This window comes from Melospiza melodia, chromosome 3 (genome assembly GCF_035770615.1).
Source record: "Melospiza melodia melodia isolate bMelMel2 chromosome 3, bMelMel2.pri, whole genome shotgun sequence".
NCBI classification, from domain to species: Eukaryota; Metazoa; Chordata; class Aves; order Passeriformes; family Passerellidae; genus Melospiza; species Melospiza melodia.
Genome location: NC_086196.1, coordinates 34,259,280 through 34,285,247, shown reverse-complemented (window position 1 = coordinate 34,285,247; position 25,968 = coordinate 34,259,280). Strand labels below are relative to the sequence as shown.

The 25,968-nt window shown below is 39.6% G+C and overlaps 1 protein-coding gene across 2 annotated transcripts; it reads right to left on the bottom strand.

The window, feature by feature from the left end:
• Positions 1 to 1,003: 1,003 nt before the first annotated feature.
• On the bottom strand, positions 1,004 to 24,787 carry LOC134415642 (plasminogen-like). Of its 2 annotated transcripts, none has more exons than XM_063151241.1 (19): positions 24,628 to 24,787; positions 21,352 to 21,487; positions 19,065 to 19,171; positions 16,104 to 16,218; positions 15,124 to 15,263; positions 14,387 to 14,507; positions 14,138 to 14,256; positions 12,658 to 12,820; positions 11,966 to 12,096; positions 11,141 to 11,306; positions 10,223 to 10,389; positions 9,165 to 9,313; positions 7,639 to 7,732; positions 5,947 to 6,067; positions 5,145 to 5,219; positions 4,659 to 4,799; positions 3,435 to 3,541; positions 2,452 to 2,597; positions 1,004 to 1,694 (listed from the first exon to the last, which is right to left on the bottom strand). In XM_063151241.1, the coding sequence occupies exons 1-19, from the start codon at positions 24,674 to 24,676 to the stop codon at positions 1,533 to 1,535; spliced, it is 2,409 nt and encodes an 802-aa protein (XP_063007311.1). In that variant the 5' UTR covers positions 24,677 to 24,787; the 3' UTR covers positions 1,004 to 1,532. The 2 variants fall into 2 exon arrangements, with proteins under 2 accessions (XP_063007311.1, XP_063007312.1); XM_063151242.1 differs by having other exon boundaries at positions 14,387 to 14,504.
• Positions 24,788 to 25,968: the final 1,181 nt, after the last annotated feature.

Genomic DNA, 25,968 nt, shown 5'->3' with positions numbered 1-25,968 from the left:
TCAAGAGTTCACATCTGAAGAGCATAACAAATCAAAGCCCAAGCTGCAACACAGAATTTCTGTTGTCAGGGAAGAACTGTACAAATCTCTTGGCTGGCTTAATGACCAAAGTGGATATATATGGAAAATATGCAGGATGGTATTTGTGCTCAGTGGATCCCTCTGACCAGACAGGTGGGTGATGTGTGCTTTATCAGAGCTGCTCCTGTTCAGGAAGGCAACGCCCTGAGATGATTTCATCTCCCAGAATCAGACTCCAGAAGTAGAAGCTTCAGAAATCACCCTGCCACCTAACTATGCTTAATAGCTCTCATCTCCCTTTAAGGCACTGGGAGAAAAAAACAAACCAAACCAAAACTCTTAGGATGCAACACATCCCTTCTGCATGTGCAAGCTTACAAAAAAACCATAAAGACAATTTTAAAATGATGTGCAGCTTGGCTTGTCTGAGAGTGCAGCAAATGGACAGGACAAATGGCACCCCAGGAAGTAGCTGTGTTACTTGGAATAGCCTCAGCACACCCTGGGGATGCCAGAAGGACCCCGTGCAGAGCTGGGGGGTCTCCAGATGCCTGTGGGGAGCTCCCCGGTTTATCTGCCAGAGAGCAGGATGGGAGCAGGAGTTCACAGTCAGCAACTGCTTCACTTTGGCAAGCATGAGTCAAGCTTTCCCTGGAAAGAATTTTGGAAGGTTTAAGCTTACGCTCCCTATAACCACATTTGTACATTATCTTCTTATAGAGGAGAAATATGTACATCTAACTATTATGTAGTTATGTATTTATACAAAGAAATAAATGGGTACAGAATTTTATAATATGTAGAAGCATTGTCACTATTTGTGGTACCTATAGATAGCTATTTTCTTTTCTTTACTAGGGACTAACTTCAGGGTGAGGCTATTTTTTAATTCACTGTTTTATATCTTTGATGCAACATTTATACTTTTGTGACACATGTATTTCCTTGACAATAAAAAATATGAAAACACAAACCAAAGGTGTTTCCTTCCTTTTTTTTCCATCCCATGTATTTAATGCTATCAGATGTAACTAATAAAACTTCACAGGCATATAAGATATGTACTGTGAGATTCTTCTTTGGTTTGTAGCATCAAATTGGTAATAGGTTCAGACAACTCATAGAAAATAAAAAGTATTCTCATTTCTTCATATCTTAGAAGCAGAACATCTTGAAAATGATGACCTTAAAAGAAAACGTCATTGTAGAGCTTAAAAAAAATTAAAATACAGGTGTCCAGTTACAGTTAAGGTTGGAATTTTCAACATGTATTTCAGAGGTGGGTATGTCTATTGTCAGACATAGCAAACAAACTATCGAACATATAGAAACAGGGTAACAGACTGTCAGCTGGGCTTCTTGGCAATGACTACTAATTTATACCAATTTAAAATGGATGATCGTATTTATTTTGCTTCCTTATGAATGATTGTAGCTTTAATATTGCACTTGGAATCTTGTATTTCTGACGTGCATGCTGCTTTCCAGGAGAGGGCAGTCCGTAGCCAGGATCAGTTGCTTTCCATCACACTTTTAATCCAAGGAATGTAGTTGGAGACTCGAACATAAACACCAGGTTTCATGGGCTGGGCACAGCCAAGGCCCCAAGAGGTGACTCCATGTTGGACAAATTTATCTTGGTCCAGACACACTAGAGGTCCTCCACTGTCCCCCTAAAGAGCAAAAGAACAGGATGATTCCTTCTTGGACAGACCCTTCCCACAGGAAGCACAGAAATAGAAGTACCTCCTACACGCAAAGTACACAGGAGTTATAGGGAACACTGGAATTCCAGCAAGGCAAGAGTTTTCCATGCATTTTGTTGAACACTTTTATAAAAAAACCTCTCTTCATGTCACCCAGGTACTACATTTATTTTTCAAGTAAGGGGATTTATTGAAAAAGAATCTGATTGCCCTTGTTAATTAAACTGTGCTTCCTCCCTCAGTCTCTTCTCTGAGGTCTCTGTGGGTTTCTGTTATTCCTAGATGATCCTGTGGCACTGATACTTGGAAGTTCATAGTTCCTTTGGGCCTTGTTTTGCCTGCATGGCACTGCATCCTTCCTTGACTGCTAACTGAGATGCTGTTAACTGAGCTAGCTTGGACATTGGAGGTAATCTGGTTGAGGCTAGCAAGGGGGCCTGGGGAAAGAAAATCAGACCTTTTGTCATTCTAAGTTGGCTTCCACACACCTGACTTGTGCAGCTGTGTGTTCTGGAGTTCAGGCTTATCTGAAAAATTTCCCTACTTCGCAGCAGCAGACAAGGGAGCAAGGAAAGAGAAGAATCCATGGGCATTTCACTGCTCAGATACACGTGGTGTGGTAACACCCCAAGGATAATTCTGGGCCTCTAAAGCCCAAAAAAGCAATGCCCTATTTGGTCTGAATGTGCTTACAAGTGACTCTCATGCTGACAGACTTTCTCACCTGGCAGGTATCTGTGCCTCCATGAATATTCCCAGCACAGAGCTCATGCTTTTTAACTCTACCGTTCAAGAATTCAGGGCGGTTGCATATTTTATTCTCAATTACAGGAAAGCCAGTTTCCTTTAAGTAGCCCTCACCAGGAGTACCTTTGGAAATGAAAAAGAGACGAAAAAAGAATGAATGACAAAGGTAATTATCATATTCACAACACACAAATATCAGGATATGGATAAGCAGTAAAATCAGCATAGTGTGCGCTGTGCATACACTTCCCAGGCCCAATATGAAGATATACCAAAATCAGCAGGCATTATCATCAATATTATGGTACTTACCACCTTCTACCACCCACCACTGACCTTCCTGCTCTCACAGTACATCCATGTGGGTCCAGTACCCACAGATACTTGTGGGAGCCATTTCCAAGCCATTTTATTTCTCTATATCTGAATTTTGTGTGGAAGAAATTAGGTAGGAAGCAAACAGTAGAAAAAAGCACCATGGGAAAGGAGGCAGAGAAGGTACCAATGCACTTCTGAACCAAGATAGAGTGAGAGGTTTTGAAAATGAGGGGTTTATTTGTGTGAGATGTGAACCAGCCTGGTTGGGAGGAAGAATCACTCAAGAGAATAAGAAAAGTCACATTTATGTGATTAAGAAATAACCTAAATCTAGAAAACTTTCCATCCAATTGGGCAAAAGCCCACTTTGGGGAAAAGCATACGGACTGAGAGAGAAGTGACTCCTTAGCTCTGCTTCTCCTCTTGTAGCATCTGTTTAGAGGGTTTCAGTTTACATGGCACTGAATGAATTAGGAGAATCAGTGTCAGAGAGACAGTGGGAAGTCTGGCAGCACCTGATGAATTTTGATGAAACAAGTTTTTCATCAATAGCTTGCGTGGGGCACAAGAGAGGCACACTTTTTTACAAGTATATACCGGTCTGCACACATGGAGCTTTTAAATGTGTCAGTGCTGTCTCACCTCTTGTGTCTCCCCAGCCCGTCACATAGCACTCCTCTCTTCCTCCTAACACAGAGTTTTCTTTTGGTAAACAAACTGGGATTACATGATTGTTAATGACTGCTGGTCTGGAATGAACAAAGAGGAACAATCATTAGCACAATTATACTTAATACTAGGTTCTAATTCAGGTTTCTAAAAAGATTTTATACACATTTAGCCTTTTATAATTTAAATCCTTAGTTTTGTTTGAGTTTTTTTCCTGACATGCAAAATTGTTTTTTAGGCTCTAAATCCACAGAAAGTGATACACAAAAGAGAAAAGTCTGAAATGGATAATGATATAAAAAGAGCCAACAATAATCCAGGAGAATGCTTTGGATTAGGTTAATGCATAGCAAATAGAACCTAATTAGAAATAATTTAGTGGTATTTGTAAAAAATAGATATATATTATATATATATAGGTATAATTTAGTGGCATTTGACACCTAGGTGTTAGATTGCTCTTTCTGCATCCAGTCTGATTTGAAATCACTTTCTGTCAGGACACTGAGCACACAGCAGAACTTAAGTCCATCTGACTTGCCATCTGACTTGCCTTTGGGTGCAGCAAAAGCTCATTTAGAAGACCACATTTTTAATCTGACCCTGTATCTGTTTCAGACATGCACTGCAACCACAGCACTGAAAGCCCAAGCAGCACACATTCACATCTGCTGGCAGCTGCATGGACAAATTCCTTTTGATTGCACAGTTCCACAGAGGGCATTTCCAATGAATGAAAACAGATGCAAGAAGGGCCATGCTGGGCATTACATCAAACTCTTTGCCTGCCCACTGGCGAGCCCTGCTGGAAGAGGAAATCTCCCCACCATAGCATGGAAACAGCATGGACTGGCATCGTGCTAATGTTGCAGGTTTCAATCATCATTACCTTATCAAGCATGTAGAAACACAGACTAAAATCTCCTCTAAGCATCACCTCCCGCTATTCTGCTGCCACTGCCTCACCTTGCAGCAGCTGACTCCCAGGGCATTTCCAGCCTGGCTAACTGTCCCCAGCCCTCCTCCCCTCCCAAAGACAGCCTTTCTCTTTCTGTAACCCCAGAGCCTCTGCAAGGAAAGAAAGAGGGGGTCTCAAATCACTAACTGAACACAAAGTACGCAGAAACACTCATTTCTACAACACCAGCAACCACTTTGTCCCATCAGAACAAGGGAGTGCTTCAGGGAAGAAGGTACCTGCTCAGTTTGAGCAGAGCAATATCTGCTCTGCGCGGCTCCTTGAACAACTTCTCTACATCACGGATTTGTACTGACGGCTCAGTTGCCATTTCTCTGTGTAATCCAAGGTACACTTTATATGCAGCTGGTCGTGAGGACCTATTGGAAATGATTGCACATGGTGAGCTGATGAATACACAACCAGAACAGAGACCACTTTCAATGTTACTGAGCACCTTGCTCTGTCAAAGCCAGATAGCCAGCTTTGGAGTAAACTCAATCCCTTATAATGGCACATGAAATCAAATTGGCAGGAGTTATCACTGTCACTCTGCTTTACAGTCAAAATTCAGTTTTAATGAATGACAAATAGACTTGGCTCAATTCTTGACTGCTTGCAAGCTGTTTGCAACCAGCTTGGGTTAGTTATCAGGTCCCTTGTTTCTCCTGTTTTTTTCTATCTTGTGTAAGAAGTTGCTGGTGGAGACCATAACAGATACTTACTTTTCTAAGCAGTGGGCAGCAGTAAGAACCCATTGAGGATCTATCAGAGTTCCCCCACAGAAATGCAAGCCATAACTGTAATAGAGCAAAATGTCATGAAAAGGGCGGTGGTTTAAGATGGGGAAGTTAATCCTACTGTAATTTATCAGGTAATATTTCCAACATGTCTGCCTTTACAAACTAAACACATTACTCCACAATTTCATTAAGAAATGTTTTGCTTTCCTAGAATAATGCTTCTTACAATGACAGTAAGAGTCTGTGGACATTTTTAGGAGGTCTTGCATGAAAACACCTAGATCTTCATTCTTAGTCAGTGTTTCTATTACTGGAAAAAACCCTGTGTGCAGTGAGGTTCACTGTTTTAGAGATTTTGACTTTTTCTAGCTCTAATCACAGTCATAAAGCTCTGCAACTGGCTTGATTACCAGTTTTATTAATAATTTTGCCAGTAGGAGCAAATGTTTACATGGAAGGACTGATCAAGAAGTCTACTAGCCATACTGTTGCTTTTATTCGTTGGAAACTGATTCTGTTATAGAATATAGTGACAGATTTAGAGTCATTCTGCCTTCTACTGAAAATGTTCTTGAAATTAAGAATTAACAATTGATTTGTCACAAAATAGAGTGTTCTTGGTTGTCTAAATGACCTTCTTTAAGAATAGCACACACAGTGTTTAGCCTTGAGCTATGTTTAAATTGAAATCAAGTTTAGAATGCCTGAACCACTTACTGTAAGACTGTATGAGAGGCCAGGATTCTTTGCATGTAGAGTCCAATGTAATGGGGAATAACCATACCTGGTACGGAGGCTGATCTGCCAGGGCCAGGAGTGTGGGTGTGAAATACACCCTGCAACAATCCTTTGAGCACACAGTTTTGGTCTGAACTTGGATTTCCCACATTCATACTGAGGAGGAGCTTCAGAAAAGAAAACAATATCACTGTTAGGAACTTAAGTGATTTGCTGTATATTCACTATGAACTCGGTGAACTAGAAGGTGAACCTGTTACATTTGTCACTTCAGCTTCTGATTCTCTTCAAGGAATTCTATACCATACATCACATATATTTTGTTAGGTTACCTTCATCTGGAACACCTAAAAATGCCTAGTAAATTTTTCTTTTTCACATACAGTTCTCAGTGGCCAGCAAATTACACACAAGTAGCTCTACAGTCAGACAGAAAAAAACCCAACCAAACAAACCCAAAACAAAAACAGAAGAGGAAGGAGAAGGAAAGAGAGAGAAAAAAGAAATAAAGCCTTCCATAATTTTTAAATGGTCTCTTATGGACAACAGCAGTTTAAACATCAGAAGCTGATGTTTTAAACAGATGTTTTAAACTAGTCTTGCAAAATTCTAAGGCTATCTCTGAGGAACAAAATTTTGTCAACTCTTATTTCAGGATCATTTCGCACTTCAGATTTCTCTGAGTTATTAAAACAGTAGTTCTTATTTGGCCTTGGCGAACTGAGTCTTATCAACAGAGAATTTAGAATTTTGTCAGCAAAAAGAGCTAACTAAAGAAATTAAAAGCAAATGCCATATTTCCTCTGTTTTTTAGATTACCTTCTCAACAAAAAAACCAGTACTAATTTAAAGAAGAAATGGATCATCAAAATACAATACAATAGTGATGTGAAAATGTGTTGTGAAAATGTGTTTTTTTTTTCCTTAAGAATCTCAGCACAACACGTTCACTGCAGTAACACTTTCACAGGTCCGGTGTGTTTACAACAACAATTTTCTTTTTCTTGTTTGCTCCGCTTTTGGGTTTTGATCTGAGCACATTTTCTTCTGCTCACTGCTGAGGGGATAAAGCAGCAAGAAAGTCGACCTTCTTTTGAGAGCTACCTCTCTTCCTAGCATAGCTTTTGTTGTTGATAGACATGAAAAGATTGGAAACCAAAATGTTATAAAACTTTATCATTGTACACTTTGCCGCACCACCTCATTCAGAGCTTGATTACTAGTAACAAAGACAAAGGGCATTTGGTTAAACATTTAGGGTCAGATGCATTTTGCAGACACCAGATATGGTACAATATCAGAGGAGGGACAATCTGGTTGTCATCCAGAACAGAACCAGAGCCACGTGAGAGGGAGTGCAAAGATTTTGCTGGTATAAGAGTGTGCCTTGTTCAGCAAGGCCACGCACAGAGTTATGCCAGGAGATTGGGCTGGGGCAGGGGAAATTTCTGCTGGAACTGCCTATTTTGAAACACATGACAAAACTCCATAAGCTTCAGTGGCCTTCATATCTTGTGGTGCATTTGGAGCTTTCAAGGAAGACCAATCTTAGGTCTTCAGACAGAGACCCTAAGAATTTGACTTCCCAAGAGCCTTAATTTCTTATCTATATCTGTTTCACTTAGATCAGTCTTTCACTAAACACCAAGTACTCTCCAGCTGTTATAAAAAGGTACAGGAAAGGGAGACAGTAGTCTTTAAGGGGAAGGAAGACACTAGTCTTTAAAGGAATAATTACGGCACTTGGGAATGTCACAGTACTCCCAGGCTTTTCTCGGGTCTGTTGTGTAGCACCAAGGTCCATTCACATCCCCATCAGGATTCCTGCAATACTGTAACAAAGAATAAAGGCATCAGCTATTAACCAGGGAATAAAAAGGCCAACCAATTAAAGCTTCAAAATGAAATAAAATAAAATTGGGAAATATTTTTTAATTTTCATTCTTATAAGTGACTTCCCATTCCTTTTGTCAAATATTATTTCACTTTTCCATTTGCTCTGGAGTTTGGAAAAGGATAATAAAAATCAAACTTCCTCAACTGCCTTCAGACATTAAGCTTCACTAGGGCAACCTTGGATCCCTGAGATCTCAAAAATTGGGAGATCTTGACTTTGATGAAGCTTTCTAAAGCACAGAAAATATTTACTCCTGCTTTCCCTGCAGTTAATAGGAGCAGTAGGATCAGTCCTGAGGTCTTTGCACATCCACTCTGGCTGCATGACTCAGAGACAGGAGAGTGTTGTGTAAGCTGCTCTTGCTCAACCTGTGATGATGCAGGGCTGCAGTGCTCCCCCTCATGCAGGTGCTGAATCACTCTCTGGGCTTTCCCTGGGCAGACTGACTGATCCCTGCCCAGCACACACACCTCACACAACTGCATGCTACCAGGTATCTTTTCCAGCTCCCTTCCCTATCCTGAAACATATCCCATGTCTTAGAGAAAATATATGCTACCAAGAGCCCCTGACAAGTGCAAGAACCAAGAATTTATGACAGGCAGCTTTTTAGAGACAGTTTCCCCAATCTGGAATTCAATACAGGGTATGTGATGCCATCAAAGAATTGACTAAAGCAAGTTCTAAAGTCATCTACCTGGTAAAAAAATAGTTCAAGCTGTCAGCATCAAACAAGCTCTTTGTATCACATGCAAAGCTTGTCACAAATCAGGCAAATACTGTAAATGGGATGTTACAAGGCTAAAGAGCTGCTGATGAGTGCATTTTTTAGGACTAGGAAGATAGAGGTTAGAAAGGGTGATTGCCTTCCAGGGTGGTCAGGTACAGGTATCACCCTGAATAAAGGGCTGTGGCAGAGGCTGGAGGGCTGAAGGGGAATTACTGGGGCATGGGGGGCTACAATCCATCAGCTACACATCTCAAGGAACTTGCACTGAACATTGGATCCATCACATCTCCTGTCCCTGGTACTACTGAAACCTATGAGCCCAGGTGTTCTTTCTGTCAGAGGAGACAGAGGCCGTGCCCACAGACCAGCTCTGGCTGGTCCTCAGTACTGAGGAGAAGCAAGGGCCCATCTGAAGCCCCTTGGATGTGCTGCAGAAGCATCCAGTGGAGCTTCTGGGCATCTCTGTGTCCCACAGTGACCACACTGGTCATGGCAGCAAGAACTATCATGATCAGGTTTTTGGATTGAACTGAGGAAAAGAAATTAACAAGGACTTGTCGCCAAATGCTTGCTGAGGGACCCTAAAAAAGATAAGCAAAGCTCAATGACAACAAGCATTAAATGAACAGTTGTTTACATTTTTTTCCAGGCCTGCTCTTGGATGAGTTGTGGGAGTGAAATAGTCGTGGCTATGAGGTCTCTGAGAGCTCCACTCCTGACAAGTCCTGCCCCTTGCAGTTTTTGCCACTGTGCCACGGTAGTCTACACCATTTTCAATAATGCACTCTGTGAAAAATGAAGGAAAGGAAATGGTTGTTAGCTGTGAGCTATTGGGCCACATCCATACTTGATGGTGATGAAGCAGAGATAAATTTGAGGAAATACCACTACAATTTACACATCCTACATATTATGTAGATGAGGAAATAAGGGGTACATAGTGTCAAGGATGACTAACAATGATATTTTAATTTCCTTGCATCTTAAAAATTTTCTTCATGATCACGAAAGTCATAAATAAAAGAAGCTTACATTTAGTAATCCTTCAAGACTCCAGAAATCAGGTCTACAAATACCATGCACTCATAAAGTATTTCCCTTGCAGGCACTGATATCTGTCCAATGCCACATTTTACAGTAGGTAAAACACAGTAACACGTATTCAGCCAAAATTATTAACCTTCTAACCAGTGAAACATGTCATAGCAAAAACAAATTAAAAAAAGAAAGCTGCAGAACTCTAATCATCTACTGCATAACAGAGTTGCATCTGAACTGAATCAAAAAAAGCCAGCTGTCCTCTGATGGTAAGTGGAACTCTAGAAATGTGAAAGCATGGCACAGGAAAAGACTTTTTGGAGCAGGTGCCAGAAAAATGCCATCACTGCTCCATTTTCTGTTATTACTAGTTGCCCTCCCACAGTAGAGCCATCTGCTTCCTCATGTTTCCAATATTGCCAGATGTAGCAGGTAAAAGATGTGGTATTAGCCTAAAAACTAATGCAGAAACCCTGCTATAAAATACTAACTACAAAAGTGCTCAGAAAATTAAGAGCGTGGATACAATACTGTATTAAATTTTGTATTTATTTAGAGTTTCCTGTATTTCATTTCTTATTAAATTCTTGAAAGTGTTTCCATAAAAACCAGCTTCCTGGTTATGAGCACTTCTGGGGAAGCTGAAAGTATTCTCACCAGGGTTTGTTTCCTCTGCTGTCTGAGGAGGCTTAGGTACAGTCTGTAGCCCCTGGTCGTCACACTTCTTCAGGTCACAGTACTCCCACCTCACGCTGGGGTCGGTGGTGTAGCACCATGGATGGCTGTCGGCATCTGGGTTTCTGCAGTAATTTTGGCTCAGGCCCCTGCAAATGCAAACATATTATATTCCTACCCATGCCATTGCCCTGGGGAGAGCTCACAAGAACACTTTAGAAAGCAGATCTGCTTCGGAGTTAGCATATACCATTTATCATGTACATTCTGTCATGGCCAGTTGAAATCGTTTTTACAGCAGAAAGAAATCAGGACACATACATTAAATATTTAAATATGCAAATACTTATTCAGTGATTAACACTTAAAGTAGAATATAATTAAAAAATCCAGATAAGTAAATGCATACATGTATAGCAAAATATAATTTATTTTTTTCAAATATGGCAATAGTTTTAGAAAAGGAATAGTTTTTTGCATTTTGGAAAAAATAAGTGATAAATATTAGGAATAAGAAAACAATCTATCCCTTCTTCAAAGTTTTAATGACTTGCACACTAGGAAGCAAAGACTTAAACTCGTGAATAAATTAATGCATAGAAACAGTTGATTTCAGCATAAGGGAAAATTTATTATAACTATTAATTACCTTAGAAGCAATGTAGAAACACACAGTTAATTAGTCTAAAGTATAATAGTGGCACCTGCGGTTTCTTTCAAGATGAAGTTAATAAAAAACGTTTCCATGATAAAAGAAGAAGAAAAGGAAGGGATTATTTTTATCTAGTACACTCCCTTCCCAGCTTTATAATCACTGTTGTGCAATGATGATGCACATCCAAACAAGTTCAGTGGAACGACCACTGCCCAAGGAAAGCCGGCGATGGGAAGCACACGTACGCGTTGGGGTAGTTCTTGGCCGTTTTGTTGTGCCGGTGCGGCGACATCGAGCTCCAGGCCTGGCACTTCTTCCCCGAGCGAGTGAAAGAAGCTGTGCCACGGTAAGTGACCCCATTGCCCTGATAGCACTCCTCAGTAACTTCAGCCTGCTCAGGCACATCCACAGCTGCAGTGAATAACAGAAACCAATCTCTTGCATCTTAACTCTTTGACACTGATGCTTAAGCATAGAAAGACAACAGAAAACAAGAAGCCAGAGTATTTCACTGATCACCACAGCATGCTCTCTGTAACAGAATCCTTCTCAGACAGTAGATCAAAATGAAGATCTCAAAAGATGCTCGCAAAAATTTCATGATATTCTAGATTAAAATCACTTGTACTTAATTTTACTGTCACACATGGGGATTTATTTCAGATAACAAGCCAAATAGTTAATATACGAATCAAAATTTTTTCAGGATGGGGGCTGCCTGTGTCTTTGCCATGCAATCTTAGGTTTTTGCTACACATTCAGTTTTTAAGGAGCTGGCATGTAAAGCTAACTAACTTTTCCATGGAGCATTTAAAAATACCACCACTGGGAAAATTGAAAAGACTTCTTTTACTGCAAAATTTCCTGATCTGAGGCAGCAGCTGACTTAAAACCTTCTGCACTTGGCCGCCAGACTGAACACACCAGTGTGGGCTCCACATCACACCCAGAGCTCAACTAGACACAGCAATGCCAACAGTGACAGCAGCAATGCAACTGAGCAGAGTTACAGGAGATTTTTCAAAATGAACCACGATGACCCTTCACTTCCACTTGTTTCCTGTTCTTACCAGGGGCCTCTGGCTTGGCACTGTCACAGGAGGGGATATTGCAATATTCCCACCGGGCAGTTGTGTTGGTGGTGTAACACCATGGCCTCTGCTCACCATCAGGATTTCTGCAGTAGTTTTCATCTAGGCCCCTAGAACAGAAAACTTGGCTGATAAAAGTCTCTCTTGGAAATCTAAAAGTTATGAACAAATGGAGAATCTCTTGCTGCCTAGTTTAATGTTGCATTTACTAATGCCATTTGTCACATGAATAATTGCAATTCGCTGGTGTTTTGGATGTGCTAAACCAGATACCTGCACAACTGATGAATGAATTAAGAGGCTGTAATACTTTGAAGTCAAGAGTAGCACAGCAGAGAGAATCTAGGGTGAAAGAATCTAGCTCCAAGTAAATATCATAGCTGTACCCTTCTTACTCCACATGGTTTCATCTGAGCAATACATTACAAGGATGAAATGAGGAGGGAAAAAGTCAGCCAAGAAGAGCTTGAAAGTCAGAAGAGGAGACACCTGTATTCAAGAACAAAGAAATCAATAAAAAGAAATGTATGAAAAAATTGAAAATATGAGATCCAGCAGGTGATGAATGCTGGTGTAACTGAAAGACTTTGCAATACAGATGAAGAAAACTGAAGTAATTTTGAGACTTGGCATTTCTCATGGACACGGAGTGACAGAGGGGTTTCACTTACTGGCAGGGATAGTTTTCAGGAGTGCGAGCGTGTCTGTGGGGAGACTGAGAGCTCCAGTGCTGGCAGGTATTTCCTGATTCAGTAACAGATATTGTGCCTCGATAGTCTTCTCCTCTCCCTGAGAGACACTGGTGTCCTGGGACAGGAGGTGGTGGGGGTGTTGCTGTGACAAAAAAAGGAACTGAAATTAATCCGTGCCTTCTAGATATAGTAAAAAACTAAACCAACAAACCACTCTGATCTTTATAATCAAGTGGGCTTTTTAGATTTCTTGGCAGGTAAGTTCTAAATATCAAAATATTTGAAAAGTCCAAAAGGCAGATAAGAGATCTAAAGATATCTTTCTTGACTTTTCTTTCTCCCATTTTGAGTTCTTCACAAGCAGTCAGGCTGCCAGAAGGGCATTTGCATCTGCCTCTTTACAGCAGCCAGGATTCAAAAGTCAGGATATGAAAATTCTAGCAGCCTCATCAGAGCAGATCTGGAAAGTGAGCAAGTGGTAATACTGTGAAGAAAACTGGGGTGAAATTGTCTGGCCCATCTGTTGTAAAATAGACGTACTCTGAGTGGTGAGAGACAGCAAGGATGAGGTCTAGTGAGAAATCCCAAGAAAAAGTATAATCGCAAGGACAGGCCTTTAGGGGAAAAGAAAACTGAAAAGGTGGAGAATTCATTTGAAGAGCAAAGCAAAAGCCAAAGTATTTTCAGGAAGAGTGAAACTCTTGGAATCAAAAGAGGAACAACAGAAGAAACAGCAGAAATGCCGGGTGTTTTGTGGAGAAAAGAAGAGAACCCCACAACTTTGTAAAAGTTGTAAAGCTGGTATGTTTATTACAGCACTGGACGCATGCAGAGATTGCTCTCCTCAAAAAAGGCATGCGTACCTCTGAGAACTTCAGGTCTCTTTTTATCTCTCTCTCAAATACATATGCATACAGTTTCACAATAGGTTCATACATATTCATTTTTATGGGTTTCGTGTGACATTTACCACTAGTTCCTTTTTATCAGAAAGAATTCCGAGGTCAGGCTGACTTGCCCTTACAGCAGTCCCTGTCACTCTCTATCATCTTCTGTCTCCTCCCCTTTATCTCTGTCCTTCGCTGAAGTAACTTCACTGAGCTTAGGCCTTGCAGTCTGGCTAAATAACTATGGTTTCTAACCACAGACTCAACTCAAAAATGTACATTTCACCTAAATTAAAATGGATTTCTATCCTGGAAAATTTTCACTTTGCCTCATTGGTCATAGGAAAACACACCAAGGAAGGGAGATGTGCTCCAGACAAAACCATTAGAAATACCTGTGACAGAAATGTCTAGACTCAATAAAGCTATCAGAAGTTCATTTTAAAGTGATTAATTTTTTTCTCTGAGATAATTCAGCTGTCTTTTATACTTTTCTTATCTTTGGGACCTCTTCTGTTTGTTTCAGATCCTCACACCACTCTGACTGGAAGAAGCCTAGAATCCAGACTCACTGCAACGAGGAATGTCACAATATTCCCAGCGTTTAGTTGGACTGGTAGTGAAACACCAGGGCCGAGGTTCTCCATCAGGATTACGACAATAATTATTCTTCAGATCCTTCTCTGGAAAACTAAACCAGAAAAATAAGATTTTTAGGTTTTAAGATACACTACTAATAGCTGTAACAATTCTCCTGTCTGTTGCAGGGTGGTCTTCAGCCCACCCTGGTGATAAAGAGCCCATCACAGAACCTGACTCACTTTTCTGGGAGGTATCCATGGGAGTGAGGTTCCTGGGAGTCCCAGCGCTGGCACTCAAGCCCAGATGTTGTTGTTGCAACCACACCATGGTAGTTTTCTCCACTGCAGTGCATGCACTCTACTGTAGGAGCAAGGCAGAGTAAGGACAAGAGAAACAGAAAACCTCTGATCAACTGGTCCAGAAACATTCCTACTTGTCTCACACGAAGCACAAGAGCCTGATCAGAGCACAAGGCCGTAGTACAGTCATTTTTCAGCAAAGTAAAAGCTTAGTTTCCTTGGTAAGATTACTTTAACAATAAACATGTTAAAGTCATTTTAGTTGTTGTATTATTCCATGAAAAAAAAAAACAACCTCAAACCAACACTACAGACTACAGGCTTTAAAAGAACCAAATTGAATCTATTAATATATAATTTAAAATCTGTGCTTTGCTACTGTCACATTTTATTGAGTTCTGCACTAGCAACTGTCATTTTGTTCAATTCTAATTTTATGATATATCAATACACCCATACGCCTTTTTTATCTAGGGAAAAAAAATACTTTGTGTTGATGTTTTCAGGGTCTTTTGATATCTTCCTTGTTGATGTTGAAAATGTTTTGGAAAATTTCGTGTTGAACTAAATTCAAGTTTGAAACAAATGCTCAATTGAAAATAAAAGTGTCTGAATAACTTCACATTCTTCAACACATCTTGAAAAAATTGGAAAGAAGTCAGTATGTCTGTCCTGACCTTCACATTCAGGGATGTTACAGTAGTCAAATCTGGTATCAGGATCTGTTGTGTAACACCAGGGTCCCTTTACATCCTTGTCAGGATTTCTGCAGTAGTTTTCCTCCAGTCCTGCTTTGGGATATTTTTCAGGCGTGTAACTGGAACAGAATGAAATGGGATTACAGAATAAGGAAAGTGTCCCAATTATTCAGCTCAGGGCTCTAAAACCAAAATCTTTATCTGAGGACAATTTTGTAGATGTTGGTGTTTAGAGGGCCCTTACGAGTTAGTGTGTGCAATTGCTGAAGCATGAGAAGTGCTACAATGATAGACTTAAGAAATACAGTGCCTCTATGGCCAGTTATGCCCTTAACACTTGCATTTTCTTTAGCTATTGGTTTCCTGCTCAGGCAGGGTACCATTTGGCATGTAGGGAAGTGCCTCCTCTGGGATATGTTCCCTGGGAGACACAATGACAATGTATTTGATGAAATGTGAGAGTCCTCTGTAACCTGAATGCTACAGCATACGAATAGAAGGTTACTAAATAAACCCAGTTAGGTGTTTTCAATTAAATACAAGCAATACTGCCTTGTTAATTGTGGATTCACTGAAAAAATGATGCACCTCTATCTCATCTGCCACATGTTATACCTTCGGCCAAGAGAAGAAGTTCTTGCTCTGGTGAGACTACTAAAAAATTCTGATTTCAGCAGAACCAGATGTTTCTCTGTCTAGTGTTTTGCTCATGTAAAGCCCATAAAATTTGAATGCAACTGCCAAAACTGACAGCGTCTCTGTTGATGATGTAGCATCACTTAGAGGTCTCTGAGTAACAACTCAGATTAGAGAATTATCTTATGCTGGATAGGTACAGAAAAATATTTTATAAGGAGATTTCTAACACCAAAAAAAATTGCTTACAAGACAAATTAGCACCTATGTGTGGCTTAACAAAATTTCAGAAAAACATATGAACAGATACGAAAAGACCTTACTTTGGTTTATGTGGGGTATTATCAGCCCACTTCTGGCACTTCACACCTTTCTGAGTTTTGGCTTCTGTTCCTCTGTAATCCACTCCATTTCCCTCCTTGCATTCTAGAAGATATACTGAAATGATATGTGCTTAATCAGTATCACAACATATCAATTGGATTCTAGCATACACAAAATCCATTTTCATGACAGCACACTTAAATATGCTTGATCATATTTTCACTTTCTTATGTTCTCAAAACTAGACATTTTACATTGTAAAAATCTGCTAGATAGCTGATGTCTAAGATGACTTGATTGGGACTGAAAAATGTATCTGAATGCAAAAGAATTTCTGCACCAGAATTCCAGAGAAATAAGTGTAACAAAACCCAGTTATTTTGGGAACACGCCATAGTAGATTTAAATAATAAAGTGCACTTTAAATACATTTAAATAGATACTATAACAAAATAGAAAAACATTCTCTTTTTCTTACCTCCTATAAGATTATTATAGTCATGCACAGTAATTAAAATCAAATCTTTAAAGATGGTCACCTGAATTCAGCTGAAGACAAGACAGCTGCAGTTTAGGGACAGTCACTGTAAGGCAATGTGTCCTCTGGCTCAGAAAACTAAGTAGGAAACTCATTTACCATTTCCCTGGAGAAGCAATCTGTCTTTTAGGTTGTGACCTGGTTTGTCTAAGGGTCTTTAAGTAGTGTACAAACTGAATATTCAGTAGAGACTGAGTTCTGCAACAGTTTTTCCCAGCATCAAAGTTGTAACAAAACATACAAGCAGAAGATTAACAGAAATCTGGAGAAATAATGCCATTTTACACAGACCTGTCTTGCCCACAGTGAAAAGAACTAATATTTGAATCCAAAATATGGTTCAGCTTTTCTGAGGGCTGATATTTTAGACCTGAATTTATAGATGCACCCTTAGGAATGCTTTTATTTCAATGTATACATAGAGGCAAGTTTACTCTAGAAACTTTAGCTGGAAGCCATTTGGATCCCTCAAACAATTTTGCAATAAAATAACATTAAACCCCTCAATCACTGAACATTGAATCAGTCAAGTGCTGACTCTTCTTGTTTGTGTAAACTTTTGACCGTTTATATAACCTTCAGGGCTTTTCCTTTCTGATGACAAATTACTAACTTTGATCCCCAAACTCAACCCGTGTCCCTTGGGTTAACTATTTCCAAACAGATATGTAGGTAACAATTCCCGAATGCAGCTTTAATTCTTGTTACTTTTACTGTAAGTCAGAAATTATTAACTTTCTCTTTTATAGCACATACTGTTAAAAAAATAACTTCTGAAATTGTCAGTTTTATAGTAATAGTGTCATCCTTTTTGTTGAACACAATGATAAATAGCAACTAGGTCTCATCAAGTAATTGCTTAGACTGAAAAAATTACTGCAGGTACAAGGCTGAGCAACACAGACAGCATCTGACACATAATCTGACACATACACACTAGGATGTGTATTTGATGTTTATGATAACAAAGGTCATATTTTGGTTTCTGCAGGCAGAGGTGCAATTTTTGGAAATTTTGGCTTTGTCAAACAAGTTTTTCACGCTTTTAGTGGCGTGTTTCTGTTATTTCAAGAAAATAAAACACATGTCTATGGCCCCAAAACATGTAACAAATCCCCAATGAGTATTGCAGTACCAGGTTCTAACTTCAGTAAATCCAAGGGATGTCTCAAAAATAAACCAAAATTGCAATCTAGCTCCTGATCACAGAAAGAAAAACCAATATGATTATTTACATATAACTTACTCATACAAACTCTTAGCTTTGTTACTCATTAATTGATTCACTCAGTTTTCCTTCTAAATAAGAACTGCAGAAGACTTCTTAGCGTTACTTATTTGTGATGTATGGAAATTCCCACCTGCTTCTGTGTATAATGCAAGAACTAATGTTCTAAACATTAAATTACCTGCAGAAAAAAATGCAGCTGGCCAAAGGCTTCAGAAAATACCAGGTTGAAAAGGACCCTCAGTTGTCTTTGGTCCATAGCCCCAGAAATAGCACATTCAGGTTCCAAGGTGAGTGAGACTGCTCAGGGCTGTGGCCAGCCAATATCTGCAAGGGTGAAGGCTCCACAGCCTCTCTGGGCAATGTGGCCCAGTACTCAGTACTCACACACCTTTCTGTGAAAAATTACCTCCTTATCTTCCTTATCAGGCCCTTATCCACAGTGCCTGAACAAAACCTCATTTGGATGTTCGGCTGCAATCTGGCTAAAGCTGTTGAACTACTGTCTAAAATCTCTTTGCAGCTGCTATAGACACAGCATTGTCTTAGCCCACAGGGAGGGATAAGCCATCAAGGTCAACAGAGTAGTAAAGATACATTTTTCTGAAGGTCATGGGTGTTTACTATCAAGTTATTGAGATTCTTGCCTTTTGCTTAGAAACTGGCCCATCAAAACCATTCCATGATTTTCAGCAGTTGAGAACCTGGTTCATTTTCTATTACCAAAGTCAAGTATTACTGTATTATTAAAATCAGTGAACAGCACAATGAAATTTATGTTACATCAAAAATAAACCACATTCCTTCTTCCCTGTATACAGCAAGAGCTCCATGCTTGACAATGAAATTGAAAAATAGTCTTAAAACACAATTGTTTCCTTGCATCCGGCATAAGGTGATAATTTTTGAAACAGGATAAAGAATTGGATAGCTACCATTCCTCAGAGACACATTTCCTATTTTCAGAAAGAATTAGAGACCATTTCTGCCAAATAATCCTCATCTATGACAAAAATATTCATAAAATTCACCACGTCAATTAATGACATAATAAAAATAATAATGGGATAAAAATGTCACCAATTAATTAACTGAAGAGTATGAACATCATACAACAATATACAAATACTATAAAAATAGATCATTTTTATCTGAACCACAGTTTAGTAACACAAAAAAGATATATAGACATACTTCTTTTTTCATAAAGAACTGCATTTGCTCTTCTGAATATCATTGCTGTTTTGGTGTTCTCACTCAATGTTAAACACTGCTGGTCTTTACTGGTAAATAAGAAGGCCCTGTCAAATTTAAGAGAAGAGAGCAATATAAGAAACAATACTGAATATATGCTTATTTTCCTGAAAATATTTTTGAGTATTCAGTTGTCATTTTATCAAACACTACAGTTCAGCGATATTTAAGACTGAGATTCAAATTTTTACATATAAAGAAAATATCAATATTTGGGACTGATATTTAAGACTGATATTTCTAATCACTGAGTATTACAGCTCACATTTTCAGTGGTGATTTTCTCTTCTAAGTGTTCATATCAAACCTAAGTTGAAAGGGAGCTACAAGAAGAAATTATAACAAGGGATTTATAACTTGCCAGAGGTTCAAGAGACCATGTTGAAGGGGATATATACACAAGGCACCTTCACCGAATTTAAAAAATATAAGCAGTCATTGAAGGAGTTAGACACTCCACAGCATGCAGTAGTTACCACAAGGAGCAGGTAAAAAACAATCCAGGACCTTAAATTATCTTGTGGTAACTCTTCTGAGAGTAAGCACTCCATAAGTCATAGCCTTCTGTAAACTGCAAAACTGGAGCAGATGGTGTAGCCTCTAGAATAGCATCTAAGGAAACCTTCTGACAGGCCAAATAATTCCTACAGCTTGTTTTTGGGACCAAAAAGGAAAGAGCAATAGCAGCATGGCATTCAATGGGTAACAAGAAAGCTGTTATGCCCGGTTAAGCCAATTAAGCTGTCAGTAATGTTAAATTTGTAAGTAGGAAAGTAACTAAGGAGCATGGCTCAATCCACCTCTAAGGTGGGATAATAAATCTGAAGTATTGATCTGAACACATTGGTCTGAAGCATTAATGTGAGGATGCTGCAGTGCTGCCCTGGTCCTAAGCTCTGACTAACATTTATCTTTCTTCCCCCAGATCCTTTCTGCCAGACAGCACCTGCTCTTGCTTGATTGTAATAGATCTCATGTAATTAATTAAGGAGGCATTAACCTGATGTCATTCCAGTGCCAAGCGATGGCAGGCTTAGACCCCAGGGCAGAAGCTAAGGAATGATACTGTGTCTGAATATGCCTCAAAAGGGAACAGTAATTAACTGCCAACTGTAAATATATAATCTGAATATACAGACTTGCTCTCTCTGCCTTCCTCCCTAATATCCTGAACCACGTGCCACTGCAGCTCTGCTCTCTTTGTGGTTTTCAGAGGGAAGTTGGATCCAGGGGAATTGGTGGTATTTCATACAGTCAGCAGACCCCTGTCATCCTTCAGGCTTCCACCTTTTTAGAACAAGTCTCATTTTCTCATTGGAGTTAAAGCCCAAAGTTACAAAACACAGTTAAGAAGTCAGGACCGTTGTATCCCTGCCTTGAATAAAAGCATTAAGTAGAACCAAGTGCTTGAAACAGCACTGCAGGCACTCTGCTGAGTTCAGAAAGGCGTGCTGCAGAAGGGCTACACTGGAAGAGACAACCCCTCTGCCCTCTATGTGCAGACTGCCTCCCACCACAGCAATGGACATCCCTCCTCACTGCCCCAGTTTCCTGCTACACTGCTGGAGCTCAGTGGGCTGCAAGGCTTTGGCACAGGAGATCCAGCAGCCTCAGGCTCAGAGCAATGGGCTCCTGTGGGGCAGAAACCTGAGCAAAGACCAACAATACAGGTTCATCAACACCTTTCACGCTTTCTAGCCCCTTCAGCCTGGTTAATGCAAGTGCAGGGAGAGGACTTGGCTGAAAGGGTTTAGAGTCATAAAGGTCTAGGTGGCCATCTCCTTGTCAAAGTAAATAGCAGTTAGTGAAGTCCAAATCCTAGTAAAATTCTGAAAAATGGATTTATCTGCAAGATAGGCAATGCAATGAAAATAAGCAATCCTATCCTAAATTTACAAGAAATTAATTATGACTCTTTATTGCAGAAAGAGTGCAAGAGTCCTGATAAAACCATGCCAAGTTTGTTTGCAGCATGTCAAGTTGTGCATCGAGATATTGTAATGTTTTTCAATAAAAGTTCAACTTAATTTTCTTAAGTTCTCTATTTTTTCTGTCTTCATCTATATGTCCCAGGCATTCTGTTTGTTTACATTCTTTGTTTTTCCAGCAAACCTCAAACCCCCACAAAGTCATAAGAAAACCCTTGAAATTTCAGACTGCAGGTAAAAAAGGCATATTGTTCCACCACTTGCAATGAAAGATGTGTGTGGGAACCAGTGGAAATTACCTGCAAGCAAACTTTTCTTCATTTTCACATTTCTCTGCACATTCTTCATCACTATTTGCTCTATAAACTTGCTTCATTGGATTGAGCAACCAAGCTCCCTCTGTTCTCACATAGCGGTCTAGAACGCTTCCTTGCACTAAAATGAAAAAGAGAGAAAGGAGTGAAAATGGGAATGTTTATTAATTTCAAACTCTCACATTAAATTCTTTGTCATCTAGTCATGTGACATCACCATTTAATTACTGGAATAGTTGGTTAATGGTGACAAAATATGGGTAAATCTAAAATGTCTTCCTGGTATGGCAAAAGGCAGCATTACTGAAAACCCAGTGTTAAGGCAGGACAGAGAAATGGCTTGAACAATGATAACACAAACCTATGGTATAAAGTAATGGCAGCACAAAAGATGACACAAGGAGAAAAAAGAGGGAAGGTGTTTCAGAAAGAAAATATTGGCCATGCATACTTTGGACAAAGCAGAGAAATGGGGCTCAAGAAAGGTGTGGAACAACATTTGTCCCATGCTGTCCATCTATCCTCATGGAATGACTTCAGATTTATCAGTAACCTCCTTACAAAGGCTCCTTTTAAAAGAAACAAACCATCCTCAGTCACTGAGGTTGTCAGATGTTCAGTTTGTCACTTTTGTAATAAACCTGTACTGAACTTACTTAATAATCAAGGTGGCAGTTGTTGCCCTCCATTGCAATGAATTAAGACAAGACACTAAACTGGTAAATAAATTCACCTAACAACCTCTGGGCTACAGCTGCATGTCAAATATATAGGATACTAAAAAGTACAGCTATGTTTAATGGTAAACTCAAAAATTGTTCAAGAACATTTCTTCTTGTAAAGGACTTTGGCATTTAGTATTTTCCTGTTACAGCTGTGCAATCTCAGAATTAGTGCACAGCACAGTGATTTTCATGACTTCCAGCTGCAGGGTCATGGAGTTGCATGAGTCCTATGATTTTTACAGTTTCTTTATCAGTGAGCATATGACTCTTCTGACAAACATCTGGCCCTGGGAGTTACCTGTTCTGTAGGGTTTCAACCCCAGACAGGCACCCTGGCCCCTGGTCACTGCAGGACATCTCAGTCCTGCTCTGTGCTGCTGTGCCTGGCCTTATGCAATTGCCGAATCAAAGGCAGACAGGGGATGAACCAGACCATGGCTGGAATCTCAGGAATAACAGCAATGCTGCAGAGAGGAACTTCACTTTCTCTGCCCCCTGTCTGTCTCAGCCATGGCCCAATGCCAGCAGCAGGGACAAAAAGCCTCCTTGTCCCACTCAGACCCCTGAGAGGGGGCTCCGCTGGGTTGTTCAGTGATGTCTTTCCAGCTGAGAAAGGCAACAGCTCCTCCCTTTCCTGAATAACACTCTTTAGTGTGAAGTGGGCTCAGAAGTACCCTGCTACTAAATTCCTTCACTTGAGAGATAGCTCAGCCTGCAACTGGGCATTTTCTTAAACATCATTTGGCATCTACAAGTTGAAGCTGGTAAAATAGGGATAAAAGCCAAATTATGCTTCCTCTCATACGATTGCAAGAGCATAGAAGTTACTGCAGGGGTTTTTCTGCATTTAAAAACCCCTGGGAAGAGCTCGTCCCTAAGGGTTGGCAATTACCTTAACAGTATGCATGGAAAAAAAGGATAGCTGCTGGAAAACAAAAGAATAAGTGAAAAAGAGTCCAATGGCATTTCCACTAGTTATTTCAAAACAAAAACATTAAGAATAAATGAGTTTTGAGACAAAACATTAAACTAGGTTAAGACAATATCATAGGGATGCTGCAATGCTCTCCACAAGGAAAAGAAAAACAAGCAAAGAATTCCTATTATGGTACAGCTTCCATGAAAACTTAGTTCAGTTCTGTTTTGACATTTTGCAACAACATTGCCACTATTAATACAACATTTTATTTTAGAAATATTGACAGGGTCATAATTGATTTGAGTCATAAAAGTATTTTTCCCCTTGTTATATTTACATAGCAGGGGATTACTTGTAGGGAAAATAAAAAGGAAAATATGCAATCAATAAAAAGCAGTAAATTATCATGCTACCATTTGCATTATATCTATGATGTTTTACAGTCTCAGAAAGATGTATTACTATCTTATTCAGAAATGCAAATATTTACAACCATTTGTTAAAGAATTTGAAGAAAAAAGTATAATATTTCAGATAAAAGTCCAAATTGTATATTTTTCTCCCTTATATAAAATCCCTACTTAATTGAGGAAGGTATTTGACTTTACAGAGGCTGCTCTTTTGCAAAAACAAAGCTTAGAAACTAGAATTTAAACCAAGATAAAAATTAAGTAAGAGATATTTTTTTATGCTGAGGCATGTCTCCAATGCTTCCAGCTAAAATCTACCTATATATTTTCCTAACTGTTACTTTTTCTTATGCTTTAAAACTGCATATGTAAAATGTTTGTCTATTTTACTGTATCTTTATATAAGCATTAGCACACTCACAACTGTATTTTTTACTACAATCACAACATATTGTGTAGTTATATAGATGCCTGCAAGAAGCTGTGTGGTTTGAATCTCACAGTTCACAGGAGTTTAAAGTTTCCAGGACGGAGAATATTCATATGTTTGAAACCCATAGAAATATATTCAGTTCTTGTGCGCTCCAAAATTTTTGTACCATCTTCCACAACAATACCTTTTTGTACCAAAAATATTGCAGAAACTAACAGTGATCAGATTTGGTCTCCATATCATATGGAATGAAAAATTCACTGTTAAGAATGTAGTTATGAAAAAGACCAAAATTGCAGTGTGTAGAACAAGCTTTCCTTTCCTGTATCATTCTGTTTTGCACAAGCATTAACAAACTTTAGAGCAATCAGAATAAGGATCACAGTGGCTGGAAATAACAGAAAAAAAAATTCCCCAAACCTAAGACAAAAGGCTGCTGAAACCAGAGGGAGCCATGCCTTTGTGCAAGCCTTGGACAGGCTGCTCCCCAAGGGTGCCCCTGTCTCTGGCCAGGGGAACGTTTGCTGGGAGCCATCAGTGCCCATGCAGACACCACGGCTGCTCCTCTTCTGGTGTCTGTAATGGGCACAGCCCGGGAGCAAAGACAGCTCTCACTCTGCTCAGCAGCAGCTCTTGCTGCCCAGCAAGCCCCAAATCCACCATCGTCCAGGGGAGCTGTGACGCAGGGATTTGGGGACCTACCTTCACCACATGGAGCTTGCAAGGGTCTGGCCCCAGCCTCACCCAGGCAAGCAGAAGGCAAAGGACTCTTACCTGAGCTGAGAAAGAACAGGAGGAGAAAGGCAGCTTTGCTAATCCCCATTTTAGGCCAGCTTGGAGGGTGCTGGAAGTTGTGTGTGTCGGTGCTCAAAGTTTTATTGACTTGCACTGGAGTGAGGCAGCATCAAGCAAACAGGGCAAGAGGATTAAGTTAATCATTCTCCCATGCTGCTCCCCCCTTGCCGTGGTGTGGCTGTTCAAACAACCTTGAATTGGATGGATTACCAAATCAGATTCAATCATTCCTACTGGATGCTATTAAATGCAAAGGCACTTTCTTGTTTTGCCGGATATATTTCATTCTCAAATGGTTAGGTCTTTCTCTACTAGAGAAAAGACAAGAATAATGTTGCTGGAAAGTATGGGAAAACATGTGTCCAGGCAGGATCTGAATTTCTCTTGACACTAGAGTCCCAATAGTAAATTCAGCCATGCATGCCTGTACTGATTTATAAGGAGCAACTTCTGTTTAATCTCATGGTAAGCATGATTATAATATTCAGATATTAACTCTGTAAAATAGTTTAATTTTACTTCTTTATTAAAGAATTCCTTTTCTGCTGTCTCCTTGAATTACACTTTTCTTTTTTTTTTTTTTCTTCTATTTGGGAGTAGGACTTTATTTTGATTTCATTTAGATTTAAGAGGATACTCTAAACCTTAAACATTAGGCTTAAGAATCATAGATAGCAATTTAGTGTTCTTCCTTACCAGACATTTACCCTCACTCTGCATGCACAAATTCACCCAGCGAGGGTGTCAGACTTTGCTCATCTGTGTGTTATCCTGATTTCAACATCAGCTCACTCTGTATTTCCCAAGCAGCCTTTACCTTGGAAAAGTTGCACTGCAGCACCATTTCATGGCTTCTCTAGCATGCTAACTCTCTGGTGTTGCTTCCAAACAACTTACTGAATCAAATGTGCTAGTGACTCACCAGAGGCAGTCACTAGCACATTTGATGAATGAATGAATAGGAGAATATTGGATGGGGAGAACAGACTTGAATGCACACTGCTGGATCAATCTTCTGCAATTGGAGGCCAAAAGTTTACAGAATCATGAGTTCCTTCTAAAAATTAATGAGGCTGTCCACTTCTACATCATCCTGCCTGCTTTAAGTAGAACTTACACTGTACTGAGGGTTTGGGATAAAGCTAGGAGTGCAGGAATAAATATGTGAGAGAGGCATTCTAGAATGAGAACCACACTAGCTTATATTTTACTGATTATGTGAAAAATTTAAACCTGATCCTGCTTGTGGTCCTGTGCTGTTTTTCTCCTGTCAGGTAGTATAATACCATGCTATTTGGCTGTGTTCTGTCTTGAATCTGT

Excerpts from the sequence above, each read along its gene's own strand:
- LOC134415642 (XM_063151241.1), bottom strand. The coding sequence starts at position 24,676 with ATGGGGATTAGCAAAGCTGCCTTTCTCCTCCTGTTCTTTCTCAGCTCA. Across the intron at positions 19,172-21,351 it reads GAAGAAAAGTTTGCTTGCAG|GGCCTTCTTATTTACCAGTA; the intron begins GTAATTTCCACT and ends TAAATTTGACAG. Across the intron at positions 14,257-14,386 it reads CATGGATACCTCCCAGAAAA|TTTTCCAGAGAAGGATCTGA; the intron begins GTGAGTCAGGTT and ends TTTCTGGTTTAG.